General features: G+C 44.1%; 1 protein-coding gene across 1 annotated transcript in view; it reads left to right on the top strand.

The window, feature by feature from the left end:
• Positions 1-15507, top strand: part of PLEKHG3 (pleckstrin homology and RhoGEF domain containing G3) — a 343950-nt gene that overhangs the window by 280697 nt on the left and 47746 nt on the right. Inside the window, exons 4-6 of the mRNA XM_082242593.1 lie at positions 3087-3187; positions 13339-13408; positions 13909-13955. Of these exons, the coding sequence (XP_082098719.1) occupies positions 3087-3187; positions 13339-13408; positions 13909-13955 (218 nt within the window). The remainder of the gene's footprint in view (positions 1-3086; positions 3188-13338; positions 13409-13908; positions 13956-15507) is intronic.

Below are 15507 nucleotides of genomic sequence, written 5' to 3'. Positions count from 1 at the left end.
AGGGTCTCCAAAATTTCCTTTAGGGGGGGGGGGGCCGGACTGTGGGAGTGGGAGTAGATATAAATGTCCTGGCATCAGTGGAAGTAAACAATGCCCCATCTTTTGTAATTGGGTGGGGAATACTGCCCCATCGTTGGTGTCAGTGGAAGGAACAGTGCTTCATCATTGATGTCAGTAGAAGTTCTTCATCGTTGGTGTCAGTAGAAATGCTTCATCATTGATTTCAGTGGGAGGAATGGTGCCCCATCGTTGGTGTCAATGGGAGGAATGGTGCCCCATCGTTGGTGTCAATGGGAGGAATGGTGCCCCATCGTTGGTGTCAGTGGGAGGAATGGTGCCCCATCGTTGGTGTCAGTGGGAGGAATGGTGCCCCATTGTTGGTGTCAATGGGAGGAATGGTGCCCCATCGGTGTCAATGGGAGGAATGGTGCCCCATCGTTGGTGTCAGTGGGAGGAATGGTGCCCCATCGTTGGTGTCAGTGGGAGGAATGGTGCCCCATCGTTGGTGTCAGTGGGAGGAATGGTGCCCCGTCGTTGGTGTCAATGGGAGGAATGGTGCCCCATCGTTGGTGTCAGTGGGAGGAATGGTGCCCCATCGTTGGTGTCAGTGGGAGGAATGGTGCCCCATCGTTGGTGTCAGTGGGAGGAATGGTGCCCCATCGTTGGTGTCAGTGGGAGGAATGGTGCCCCATCGTTGGTGTCAATGGGAGGAATGGTGCCCCATCGGTGTCAATGGGAGGAATGGTGCCCCATCGTTGGTGTCAGTGGGAGGAATGGTGCCCCATCGTTGGTGTCAGTGGGAGGAATGGTGCCCCATCGTTAGTGTCAGTGGGAGGAATGGTGCCCCGTCGTTGGTGTCAATGGGAGGAATGGTGCCCCTTCGTTGGTGTCAGTGGGAGGAATGGTGCCCCTTCGTTGGTGTCAGTGGGAGGAATGGTGCCCCTTCGTTGGTGTCAGTGGGAGGAATGGTGCCCCTTCGTTGGTGTCAGTGGGAGGAATGGTGCCCCTTCGTTGGTGTCAGTGGGAGGAATGGTGCCCCTTCGTTGGTGTCAGTGGGAGGAATGGTGCCCCTTCGTTAGTGGCAGTGGGAGGAATGGCGCCTCATTCTTGGTATCAGTGGAAAGAATAGTGCCTCATAGTTGGTATCAGTGGGAAGAATAGTGCCTCTTCATTGGTGTCAGTGGAAGGAATAGTGCCTCTTCATTGATGTCAGCGGGAGGAATAATGCCCATCATTGATGTCAGCGGGAGGAATAATGCCCATCATTGGTGTCAGCGGGAGGAATAATGCCCATCATTGGTGTCAGTGGGAGGATTAATGCCCATCATTGGTGTCATTGGGAGGATTAATGCCCATCATTGGTGTCAGCGGGAGGAATAATGCCCATCATTGGTGTCAGCGGGAGGAATAATGCCCATCATTGGTGTCAGTGAGAGGAATAATGCCCATCATTGGTGTCAGTGGGAGGAGTAATACCCATCATTGGTGTCAGTGAGATGAGTAATACCTATCATTGGTGTCAGTGAGATGAGTAATACCCATCATTGGTGTCAGTGAGATGAGTAATACCCATCATTGGTGTCAGTGAGATGAGTAATACCCATCATTGGTGTCAGTGAGATGAGTAATACCCATCATTGGTGTCAGTGAGAGGAGTAATACCCATCATTGGTGTCAGTGAGAGGAGTAATACCCATCATTGGTGTCAGTGAGAGGAGTAATACCCATCATTGGTGTCAGTGAGAGGAGTAATACCCATCATTGGTGTCAGTGAGAGGAGTAATACCCATCATTGGTGTCAGTGAGAGGAGTAATACCCATCATTGGTGTCAGTGGGAGGAATAATGCCCATCATTGGTGTCAGTGAGAGGAGTAATACCCATCATTGGTGTCAGTGGGAGGAATAATGCCCATCATTGGTGTCAGTGAGAGGAGTAATACCCATCATTGGTGTCAGTGGGAGGAATAATGCCCATCATTGGTGTCAGTGAGAGGAGTAATACCCATCATTGGTGTCAGTGAGAGGAGTAATACCCATCATTGGTGTCAGTGGGAGGAATAGTGCCTCAAGAGCCAGATAAGCAAAGAGCCGCAGCTTGGAGAGCACTGGGTTAGAGGTACAGAATGGGATGGTAAATATCTTCACTGAACAAAAGCGGTAACACATACTACTTTTTGTAGAGTTGAAGTTAGAATCTCTATGAAGATATTATTAATGAACCTTCCTGCTCCAATATTCTCCATTCCCTTCATTTCTTGGTCTGGTGTTACAGGGAAAATCTATTGCATGGTCCTATGGAATTACAAATGGCAATACACATCTTGACAGAAGATCTAATCATTTATCACTCTATTCCTGTGTTTTCCCTGTGTTCATGTAGCTATGCCAGTGTAGTCACTGCAGTGCATTTTTCTGCATGTTCTCGTGTATTTCCACATTTAACTTGCAGCATGCCTAACGAAGAAGCAATGTACTCTAATGAACATGGTGACCTGTCCCTGAAAGCTTTTATATGCCTTTTTTAGGTAAAAATTCATGAAGGTAAACCCAAATAGATAGTGTTGTAAATGTGCCCCTACATGGAGAAGGACGGCACTTGATCTTCCGTGAACGAATTTAGTGGCTGATTTCCTGCAGTTACTTTCCTGTTATTTGGCCATCACCAGGGAATCCAATACATCACAGAGGCCTCTGGCTATGAGGCTTTGTCTTTACATTCCACACCAGCACATGTCTGTTTTTGTTTTCTGACTTCCAATTACTACATTTTTCTTCAGTTAATTGTACAGTAGAGTTGTCTTTTATGTGTGCTTTGTCTCCTTCCTTACAATTCACCATTTTCCACAACACATTCTAGGTGGCAAATTACCTATTTTATCCTGTTTTTAAATCTCATTTAATGAATGAAACCAGGTCTGCAAATCTGATTTTATGGCTTATCGCATCACTCTAAGAAATTGTATTTATTCCTATAATAAAACTCATGACCTGGGGAGCAGGATGCGGCTAATACAGTAATGAGGCAATAAAGGCGTCAGACGTGATTAATAGACGAAACTGAAATGACGGTCATTTATTCTTGTAGGATTATCTGGGAGGCATCATAGACAAACAGGAGCTGCCAATGAAACCAGAGCAAGTCAGCGCTCTCTTTGGAAATATTGAGGATATTTATGAATTGAACAGGTAAAATACTTTGCTTTCACCTCATTTCTGTTCTGTTTTATCTTTGGTGTTATTAGTCATTCGAATGTCTTTTCTAGGAAATGCAAGCAGATCTGCAATGATTCATGGCCACTGTCAGCCATTGGTCTCCTCTGAAACTGAAGTACAGTAAAACCTTGGATTGAGAGTAACTTGGTTTTAATGCGTTTTGCAGGACGAGGAAATTTTGTATAAATTTTGACTTGATAAAGCGAAGCGATGTCTTGATATACAAGTAGCGTCACGCCACAACTGGGTGTAAAAGAGAACAGAGGTGCCTCTAAGTGTAGCAATATGTTTGCATTTATTAAAGGTACAGCATTTAGCAACTCACTTGGCTGATGATGAAAAGAGGCACATCTAAGTATGCAGGCATCCGGGGTAAAACTGTCCACATAGACCATCCTCCGCACCACCATCGACGTCATCCCTTCCACACTGCGCCCCACGAGTGCTTCGGGCCTCTCTTTCAGATCGCTCTACTGCAGGGTAGTCTTCCCAGTCACGACTGCAGACTGATGGTGGTGAGAGCCGGCAGTGAGGCGGGTGGTCTATGTGGACAGCTTTACCCCAGTTGCCTGCATTCTTAGATGTGCCTCTTTTAATAATCAACCACATGTGAGTTGCTAAATGTAACCCTAATGTTACACTTAGAGGCTCCTCTCTTCTCTTTTATACACTGTAGTTCCTGCTGGATTTTGCTTCTAATCCCCTTGTGGAGGCTGCCATTTGTGGATGGACATTTTTATGGTTACACAACCTACCACATTGTTTTATCTTTTTATATGGACTATAAACTAAAGGACTTATGAATAAATGGTTGTGGAATGAATCATCGGAGTTTCCATTTTCTCTTTCGTTCATTGATGGACCCAGTTTCAGACCTTCATAACCGTTGGGTTATACTGCCCCCTACAGGAAGGGGGAACTAGGCAGAAAAAAATTCTGGCTAAGTTCATGGGCAGTCCCTGGGGGTATACTCCCTCTCTCTGCTATACGCATTCAGTTTTTCTGAATTCCTTAATTTTCAGAAGTCTGCCTTGGTTCCGTCCACAAAGCTGGACTATCTGGGCCTGACTCTGGACTCAGCCTTAGCCAGAGTGCTCCTTCCTCTGGCAGAAATTGCAGGCTGCAATTCATCTCCAGCAGATGGTCATCCCTCTGGACTTGCGTGCGGGTGCTGGGCCTGATGGTGTCTACCTTCGAGGCGGTTCCGTTTGCACAGTTCCATTACGAGGTCCCTGCAAAGGGAGATTTTGACTAAATGGGACAAGACGCTGAGTCGGGGAACGAAGGAGTCCCTGATATGGTGGCTTCGTTCTCCGGCGCTTTGGCTGGGCAAATCCTTCCTCCCCTTGTATTGGACAGTGGTCCCCGCATATGCCAGCCTGTCTGGCTGGGGAGGCGTCCTCGGCAAGCATTCTGCTCAGGGGATCTGGTGCTGGAAGAGTCCAGACTACCGATCGATCAGAATGTGTCTGGACCATTGAACAGATTGTCTTCAGGCTTGTCCAGTGCACATTCAATCGGACAATGCCACGGTTGTGGCTTATGTCAAACGCCAAGGGAGCACAAGAAGTGTCCTGGCGGCTCTGGAGGTAGCCGGCATTCTAAGGTGGGTAGAATGGTTAGTTCCAGCCCTCTCCACCATACACATTGGAAAATGGCAAGCGGATTACCTCAGTAATTTACCTCAGTCAGAAGATGTTAGACCAAAGGGAGTGGTCCCTTCATCCGAAGGTGTTTCATCAGTTGAGTCTCCGGTGAGGCACCCCCGAGGTGGATCTGTCGGCGTCTTGGCTCAACAGAAAGGTACAGAGATTTGTGGATCGGTCAAGGGATCCTCTGACGGAAGGCACAGATGTGCTTGTGGCCCTGTGAGGTCAGTATCATCTGATATTTATGCCTTCCCTCCTCTCCAGCTTCTGCCAAGACTTCTACACAGGATTGAGGCAGAAGTTCCTTGGACGCTTTCTCTCAGGGAGGATCTGCTGTCCCAAGGACCGATCTTCCATCCTGTTTTACAGTTGGTGGCTTTGACGACTTGGCTGTTGAATGCCAGGTGCTGAAGGATAGAGGTTTATCTGAGTCAGTGATTCCTACACTGTTAAAAGCTAGGAAATCTATTTCTAGAAAGCTACCATCGTACGTGGAAGACGTACATTGTGTGGTGAGTCTCTTGGGATTCATCCTCTCTCCTTCTCAGGGGCTCAAATCTTGACCTTCCTTCAACAGGGGGTTGAACAGAAATTGGCCTTGAGCACCATCAAGGGCCAGGTGTTGGCTTTGGCAGGCGCCTTCCAACGACCCTTGGCCACACACTCCCTGGTGCGTACCTTTTCTTAAGGATGTCCGACATTTGGTTCCTCCAGTGCAGTCTCCGTTGCCGTCTTGGGACCTTAATTTGATGCTTTCGCTCCTCCAGAAGCCTCCCTTTGAGAATCTTCGGGAGATTCCCCTGCTTTCGCGGTCCCAGAAGGTGTCCTTTTTGGTGGCTATCACCTCTGCGCGCAGGGTGTCGGAACTGGAGGTGTTATCCTGTCATTCACCTTACCTGGTGATTCACAGAGATAAGGTGGTTCTTTGCCCCTGTCCGGCGTTCCTTCCAAAGGTTGTCTCTGATTTTCATTTGAATGAATACATTGTGTTGCCTTTCCTGTGTCCCAGGCCTAAACATCCAAAGGAAATTGCATTGCATGCCTTGGATGTGGTCCGGGCAATTAGGGTGTACCTGGCAGCTATGGAGTCTTTCAGTAAGTCAAACTCTCTTTGTGCTCACGGATGGGCCTCGTAAAGGGTTGTCCGCTTCCTCTGCGACCATTTCCAGATGGATCAGACAGACACTGATTCAGGTCGATTCCATCAAGGGTCGGGTTCCTCCTTTACTTGGTAAGGTGCACTCAGACGCTTAGTGCCTCCTGGGATTTCCGGCGTCAGTGACGCAGGTTTGCAAGGTTGGCTACTGTTTAGCCTTGGGAAATTTTTGGTTGTTCCCAACTTTTAATGTTTAACACTGCTTTGGGACGTCCCAACAGTTATGAAGATCTGAAGCTGTGTCTGTCAATGAACTAAAGAGAAAATGGGATTTTTAACATACCATAAAATCCATTTCTCTGATGATCATTGACGGACACAGCACCCACCCCTCTGTGAAGTTGTAACTCTTCTGACACTGCTTGTAGCTAAACTGAGTGACTATAGCAGAGAGAGGGAGTATACCCCGTGGGACTGCGCATGGGCGTAGCCAGACTTTTTTTTTCTGCCTAGTGTCCTACTCCTGTAGGGGGCAGTATAACCCAAAGGTTATGAAGATCTGAAGCTGTGTCCATCAATTAACATCAGAGAAATGGATTTTGTGGTAAGTCAAAAATTGAATTATTTCTTTATGGGGAAATTTGCTTTAATATACCAGTGCTTTGGATTACAAGCATGTTTCTGGAACAAATTATGCTCACATTCCAAGGTTTTACTGTACCAAAATGATTTACTTAAAGCTGAACTTCTGGAAGATCTAAAAGACGGCTGTACTTATGAATGCATCATTAAAGCCCAACTCCCGGAAATTTTGAAAGTCCTCCTTGCAGTGGGCTGCACCTGCATTGCAAGGGTTAGTCTAGGGGAGAGGAGAAGCACTTTTACTTACCTGATCCTCTGCTTCCGTGGCAGGAGGCGCTCCCCCATGCTCTGGTGGTGGGCTGTCTGCCAGTGTCGTCATGTCCAGTGCAAGCCTATGGACCCAGCATTGATCTTGGTGATGTTGGGACCTTGGACTGCTGGAGCATGGGGAGAAGATGCTGCAGGAACTAGTCTAGCTGTGTGGAAGATCAGGAAAGTAGAGCTTCTTTTCTATGTCCCCTAGACCTAAATGAGCAATTTACCTTCTCCGTCCAGGAAAAACCCCACTGCAAGGGAAATATTTTACACTTCCTGGTGTTGGGGTTTAAATGTATTTTTAGGTTAAATCGTAGAAGTACCTGATTTTGTCAGCTTCTTACAGTCTCCTTGTACAGTAGAACGAAGACTGGGACAGGGAAAAGCAACACAAGGAGCCAATCAGTTATTCTGCAGTGCCTATGCTCTAACAAAGGATGTACTGGTAGGATGATATAGAAGAGGTGACTTTATCAGTCTGCTTGCATCACTCTTTACTGTCCAATCACAGGCTGGGGGTGGAGCAAGACCTGTGAGTGTTACTTAACTGCAGCACAGAAAACTCAGGTCTGTTTTATTACCAGACAGGGCTATGCTGTTTAACAGAGCAGCGTAAACGCCAGAATTGGATAAACGGAATACAAAGTAAAACCACTTTCTTAAATGTGTTTCATCTGTGTGTTTAGCGGTTTGTCTGAAGTTTAGTTTCAAAGTACATCTTTTCCAAAAGAATAATGGACTGCCGTGCCGACCTCCTAAATTAACACCCATGTGATCCAATTCCAGTGCAGATCAAAAAAGAGTCCTGCACCATTTTGGTCCAAATGTGATGCGATTTCAGCCATACAAACTGGGGCTGAATTTGCATCGCACAGACATCGCATGTGATGTGTACAGCAATGCGGTGTGAATCATATGTGATGTCTGGCATCGCATTAGTGTGAACCCAACCTGAAAGTCCAAATTGAAAGAAAATGCAGAGAAGATTTAGGCCCCTTTCACATGGCTCCGTTCCGTCGACGGGGGGGATCGATCTGCTGATCCCCGCTGAGCAGGCGGATGAGTGCAGAGACAGAGGTGTCAGATCCCGGCTCTCCTCTATGGGGGAATCGGATGAGAATGGGCCGCCTGTCCGTTCTCATCCAATTTGATCCACCAGACGGATGGAAAATGTGGTTTCCATGCGTCCGGATTTGATGGACAGGATCAGATCGGATGTCAGTGGACATGTCTCCACTGACATCTGATGCCCCAGAGAGATGCATGGGGTATCTGTTCAGATTCGCCTGAAAAACTGACAGGGGGATCTGAATGGTCCGCTAGTGTGAAAGGGGCCTTAAGGTCAGATAATATAGTCACCTTTACCCCAGCTTTATTATTGTCAGTGGTGTATTTAGGTTTTGTGCTGCCCTAGGGCTGATTAACTTGGGAACCCCTAATTTAAATATGACCCACCCCGTCCTGTAAAGGCCACACCCTTTCCTGTTTATGACCCACCCTGTCATCTGTAGACCACAAACACAGTCTATCAGTGCCCATCAGTGAAGCCTCAGCAGTTCCCATAAGTTCAGCTATATCAGTGCCCATCAGTGCAGCCTTATCAGTGCTCATCAGTGCAGCCTCATTACTGCCCATCAGTGCAGGATGTCAGTGCAGCCTCATTAGTGGCCATCAGTACAGCCCCATCAGTGGCCACCAGTGCATCAGGGCAGCATATCAGTGCAGCCCCATCAGCTTTTTTGCTGCCCCCCAGCAAAGTGCTGCCCTAGGCCTGGGCCTTGTTGGCCTAGGCCAAGATACAGCACTGATTAGTGTGAGGGGTTTACATCATCATCCTGACGACAAGATCCCAGGAAATACTGGACTTGATCTTGTGAGAAAAACAGCACAGGATTTTTTTTTTTTTTTCTCTTGAAATAATATAGTGTTCCAACAAGGGGGCACGCTAAAAAAGCAGCCCTTGCTATGTGGGTGAAAAGTCTGTATTTCAATTCTTTCCCTATATCCCCTATACACTCTGCATGGTGTTATGATCTGATTGGTGTATGGGCACTAATCCTCAATCTAATATCTACATTCTTTCATTGTATTTGTATCAAGAAGCCCAAACTAGTGATCGCTTTTCAGGTAGGTTAATACTGGAGTGTCGTGTGCAAATACCGTATGAACAAAACATAAAACACTCCTAAACTGCATGTGTGTGTACATGTGTGTCTGTTTTATTCTGTGTTCAGCATGACTTTTACATTAGTGGGTATTTTTCCGCCATTTTTATTTTTGTGTGTTGGTTTGTTAGAACACAAGCATGTGTACTCTGCCTGCAGTAGATACAGGTTTCATTTTTTATTTCCTAAAAAACTGGCTGAATATTTTCTTTGATTTAGTGAACCTTGTTTTTTCTGATTGTGAAGAATCTAAAAAATGTTTGCACTGAGTTTTATGGAGTAGTGTGTTTTTTTTTTTTTGCTATATTTTGCTTTGATTTTTGTTTTTTGGTATATGCCTTATTTCTTCTTCTGCTTCATCTGATATGGTCCTGACCTCCGTTTCTGTCAATGGCAATGCAAAGAAAAACAAGCAAGAAGCAACTCTTAAGTGCCGGTTCACGCATATGCGATGTGGGTTCCCCGCATCGCACTCCACTCACAGGCAGTCAATACACTGCCATATGTAAATCGCTGGGGGTGTCCATTCAAAGTTAAACACACCCCCAAATGAGTTCACATATTGCAGTGTGAACTGTCTGTTCGGACATGAATTGGATCACATTGGTGTGAATACCCATGCCATCCGATTCTTGTGCGGACCAAAAAAAGGGTCCTTTGGTCCGAATGCGATGCAAATTCAGCCATACAATCTACAAGGCTGAATTCACAACGCACTGACATTGCATGTGATTTGTAGAGCAGTGCTGTGCGAATCACATGCATATCTGACATTGCATATGTGTGAACCAGGAATGAGCCTCCATTCGCTTTTGAGAGTGTAGGCCATTTTAAACTCCTGCCATACAGGAGCTTGTTTGGGGCAGGATTGTGCATTTTTTTGGCCCCATAGAAAATGTAAACTTCTGTAACACTTTTTTTCCCACATTTTTGCACATTTTGTTCCCCCACATGCTTCTATTGGATTCAATAAGGCAACAAATGCCCCATTCTGCTTCAAAAGTTGCTCATGTACTTTTTCAGGCTTCCAGCATTGTGCTTCAGGCTCCTGGACCCTCAAATGTGATTTGGGTTAAATAGTTGCATACAGTAGTTTGTAAGGTTGAACAAAGACTCTGGTCCATCCAGTTTAACCTGAAAATGTGTGTGCGACTACAGTTTTCCATGTCCCTGTACTAAGAAACACATCTAAAAGTTTTCTTGAACTTATCTACACTCCTCTCCTCTGACACCACCAGCTGTGGAAGGGAGTTCCACATCCTTACTGGTCTAACAGGAAAGAACACCCTCTGCAGTTTATGATTTAAGCGTTTCTTGTCTAACTTCATTGAGTGGCCCCAATTTAACAATGCTGCATGCTCCTTAAAGAATATTTGGGCAATAACGTATATATTCTGTTGAGCAATAAAGTATATATATATATATATATATATATATATATATATATATATACAATTTTTTTTCTTTACAGAGTGGAGTGTAATTGGAACCCCTGTCAGGTTTTTATTGCTATCAATGCTCCCACATAGGGAGATTCACCCTTTCTCTTTGTCATATTTATCATTATCACTGAGTGAAAGTAAAATAAAGTCCCAATTTTTGGGTTGTCCCTAGAACAGGGATAGAACCATTATTGGGCAGGCTGAATGTACTAAGTTGATTGATGAACTTTGGGTACAACCAGCCTGCCGGATTCATTTGCAATTATCACAAAGCGGCTGCTATAATCGCTAGCGATAATGACTGTCTTCTCCCGGCGGGCACAGCTTCTCCTGCCCTAACCCCCCGCCAGGAGAAGACAATGGCCTGGCAGGGGGGATTGCCACATCAACACTGGCTATGAAGTTGCTGGGGGAATCAAGCAAATTTCTTTCCTGCAACCACAGCTCAGTGTATGGCCGGCTTTACTTTATCCAATATGAAAAGCATTGCCTTTAGTTTTCCTCTAAACCATGGGACCACATTGGGATTTCCTTGTAGTTACTTGTAGGTTTACCAGTCCTCTGTAAACTTCTTGATAGTTAAACAATTAAAACTCTAGTTACGGAGAATGCTAGGTTTCCATTACCATCTCTTTTACACACAAAGAAAAAATGGATTGTTCAATCCACCAAAGACGTTACCATGAACTGAATTTAATACAGTTAGGAGTTATTTTGTAGAATATTTCGGTATTTTTACTTTGGGTTGGTGATAGCGGAGAAGTCAATGAAGTATCAGAGGACAGGAAGAGGAAATAACTGACAAGCAGATAAAATAACACTTTGTAAGATGATATCTAAACATATGAGCAATTAAAGTGTTCTAAAGGTGGAACTTTTTTTTAGTTTTAGATGAAGTGTGCAAGGGTTAGAGCCCCTGTCCGTTTTATCATTGTCTGTGTCTCCACTAGGGAGATTCACTTTTTCTATTTGGCCCGGTGACCCTTTCACTGGGATGCCAGAATTTTACAGCGGTCACCGGAAAAGAAATAGAAAGAAATAAACTCTTCCATGGAGGTAGATCTTCCCTTTTATTTCTTCTTGTGTTTCTGTGACACAAAGAAAATGTAGATCCCCCCTAATTGGACACAGACAGCAAATAAATACCCAACAGGGGTTCTAACAACGCCCTGCTGTAGCAACACCCCCTCCCCCCTTTTTTTCCCCCTCCAGAAAAAGTTTTGACCTAAATATACCTACATGCCAAAAAGTATTATTTCCACACTAAGCAATAAATGTTTGAAAACAGAATAGATTTATGAATTAATAAAATACATAAATATTTATATATATATATATATATATATATATATATATATATATATATATATATATATATATATATATATATAGTATTATTATTATTATTATATATTTTTTTTTTTTTTCCCTTTTAACATTATTTATTCATGTTTATGAATTAAGCGACAAAAGTAGGTCAGAATCCCGCTTTAAAATGGTTCTAAAGTCAAACGTGGCATAATAAGCAGGCTTTGTGTTTCTGAGTCCCCTCTGGTATTTAAGCTACCCGTAGATAGTATAAAATGTGGCCGGTTTAGCAGAGCCCAGCCAAATTTCCATCCATGTATGGGCACTGTGGTTGTGCAGAAATGGATCTTCTGATCGACTTCTGTACAACCGCCCTGCTGAAAAATATCCCATCGATCAGAGCTGCAGCGCTGATCAATGTATTCTGATGACAGGCAAGTCTCCCCACTGCTAGAAGAAGGATGACACGGGAGGATTCCCCCTTCCACCCCAAATGTGGAAATTGGGTCAGATTTTTTATTGTTTTTGTTCGATCCACAGATTGAATGATAAAAACTGACCCACCTATTGCCAGCTTTTCCTGTAGATCTGCTATTCTTTAACAGACCTAGCCGTCCAGCAAGAGTGCCAGTTAGAGGGATGAGGCAAACCATTTAACACTGACAGGGGTGCTTACAATGATCAGCTTTTATTCATTTATGTAAAATCTTTATCCCAAAAGGGAAAAAAACATTTCTGTACCTGCTTATAAAGTGTTAACAGGATTTTGGTTTAATTGAATTCCTATTGTAAAGTCCATCCTACTATACTAGTCCATCTAACATTACCCTCTCCAGCCAGTGCTGCTGTGCAGGAGTGTCTTCATTGCTCCTCCATAGATAGAGGGACCACCCTAATGGCCCGTACACACGATCCGAAAATCGGACGAAAAATAACGCTTGTGAAAAGATCGGACGATAATCTGATCGTTAGTACACAGCTTACGAGAGGCGATCACGACAGTTCGCCAGATATTATCCGGTCGTGCAAGCATAAAAATTTTGATCGTATTAAAACACATCGTACGATAATCGTATTATCAGTATGTTGTTCGTCCAAAAAAAATGGGGAGCAGTAGACCTCCTTTCCCCTCACACGCTACGGCGTGGTTACGCATACCGGAAACTTTTGAATCATCGTCCGAGAAAATTCGTATTGCAAGTACCCTCTCCCATTCGCGAATATAATTGAGAGTTCCTAGCAACCAAACAAAAATGGACGGAGCGTCGTCCCATTTTCAGATCGTGTGTACTGGGCATAAGACACAAAGTGCATTACTAGACAGAACAGCAGATAAAAATAAAAGAAAAAAACACACATAAAACGAATGCAGCCTCAACACCTAAGGATACAATATATACCATTTTTGATTTTGGGTTTAGATACATTTTTAGGTTCCTTTTTATCAGGGCGTCCCCGATCTGCATTGTACAGTTTTTATTTATTTATTTGTGTGTGAATTGATGAAATGGATGAATAACGGGCACTGGTAATCCTCTGATATCCTCACATTGTCTTCTTTGTTCAGTGAACTTCTCCAGGACCTGGACAGTTGCAGAGATGACCCCGTGGCTGTGGCCACCTGCTTTGTGGAAAAGGTAATAGTTGGCTCCAGGTCTACCTAGACTACTTGTAAATAAATAGATGAATGTTTCCACGTGTGTACATTAGATATGCGGCTATAGACCTCACGGGAACAGACAGCTTTATCTCTACTCTTCTGGCAGTCTACATATGTTGGGGCGTAGAAGAAATGTTTTCCGATGCAAGATTATGGGAATTGTGCTGAAAAGCATTGCAAGTAGCAGTTTTATAATCGATCTGATATGATTATAATGGATCTGATATGATTGTAATGGATCTGATATGATTATAATGGATCTGATATGATTGTAATGGATCTGATATGATTGTAATGGATCTGATATGATTGTAATGGATCTGATATGATTGTAGGCATTAACACAGAAACACAGCCTGATTATCTATAGTTTAATTTCAGAGTCTTCTCACTGGCTGAGCTAGATAGGGGGAATCTATTTGGAAATTATCTGCGCTTTCTAATTTATTTTATTCTTTTCTTGTTTACCTTTTACAGAGCCAAGACTTTGATATTTACACCCAGTACTGTAATAACTATCCAAAGTAAGTATTTCCAGAATAAAGATGCCCATTGACATACATGTTCATGTCTTATTTGGTGTAAAAGCTGCCTTTTTGTGCCATGGCAGGATAGGTTTCTTTCTAAAACCGGCTGGCACGTCTGCTTTCATTGTTTGTTGCATTATATTAATCTTGTATGTTCATTGTGTGGTTTATGCAGCAGCCTTCGTCAACCAGCTTCAGTTGTAGCATGTATATATGTCTCCAGGTTCGCTGTAAGGCTTCGTTTACACGGGCGGCAAGTGGGCTGTAAAAACAGGCACTTGAGCCACAGTTTTACGGTCCCTTGGCCTCCCACCTGCGTTTAAATAAAACAGAAACAGGAGGCCGGTGTGAATGAAGGCTTAAGCCGTTCACTTTTGACAGAAAGTGAAAACTTAAACATCAGTAATAGTGATTTTTATTTTGTATGGGCTGTAGTTTGGAGATAGAGCGCTTTAGAAAGCGTCCATGGAGCAGATTATGAGGCAACCACTAGATTTTAAAGTGGTTGTAAAGGCTCAAGATTTTTTTACCCTTATGCATTTTATGCATGTAGGCAAAAAAAAAAACCTTGTGTGTGCTGCAGCCCCCCCCCCTAAAATCCTTACCTGAACCCCCTCTCGATCCAGCAATGTGCTCAAGAGCCTCGGCTCTCTGGGGACCCTCCCTCCTCATTGACTGAGACAGCAGTGGGAGCCATTAGCTCAGTCACAGCCAATGAGGAGAGAGAGGGGACGGAGTGAGCCACGGCTGTGTGTGTGAATGGACACGTAGAGCAGTGGCTCGTGAGTGAGCCTGCTTGGGTGCCCCCTCAGCAAACTGTTTGTTTGCTCTGGAGGCACTTGGCAGGAGGAAGGGGCCAGGAGCACCGGCAGAGGCCCTGAGAAGAGGAAGATCAGGGCTGATTTGTGCATAACCACTGCATGGAGCAGGTAAGTAGAACATGTTTATACATAAAAAAAAAAAAAAAAAACAATTCTGACTTTAGTTTCAATAATTTTTATTGGTTTGTAACAATATAACGGGTATAAAGCATAATGAAAGAAAAGGAGGGGGGGAACAGGGGTATGCGAGGGGTGCAGCAATAGAAGTATTCTCAGTGGAAACGAGTAGTCCTACAGAGAGACAATATTCTAGAGAGCAGTAGGTATATACAATATTGGGTTCAGTGAACAAGGTTAGTAACAAGTGTGGGCTCTCAGTCTCCGACACCCCGACAAACTGTGTCTGGAGAGAGTGCCCACAGGGAATCCGTACATCGTACCAACAATTCTGCCTTTAAATAACACTTTAATTACTTGGGCAATGGAAAGTATCCCTTTAATTCTTTCTTGGATAGAAATCAGTCCAGTTCTTGTGGAATAAAATGATTTTATTTTAGAATTTAATTTAAACAACCTAATAAAATGATGTAAGTGGGAGTCAGTCCCGTCAGAGGAAGCCCAGGGTGTACTCAGAAGGGCATGAATGCTTTTCAGGCTTTTCAGCTTTTTTTTTTTTTTTTCTGTCCTCCGAAGGTTTGTGTTCCTTTTATGCACATGAAACTGAAAGG

The sequence above is a fragment of the Pelophylax lessonae genome, assembly GCF_965119305.1.
Source record: "Pelophylax lessonae genome assembly, chromosome: 13".
NCBI lineage: Eukaryota > Metazoa > Chordata > Amphibia > Anura > Ranidae > Pelophylax > Pelophylax lessonae.
This window is presented reverse-complemented; position numbering and strand designations above follow the sequence as displayed.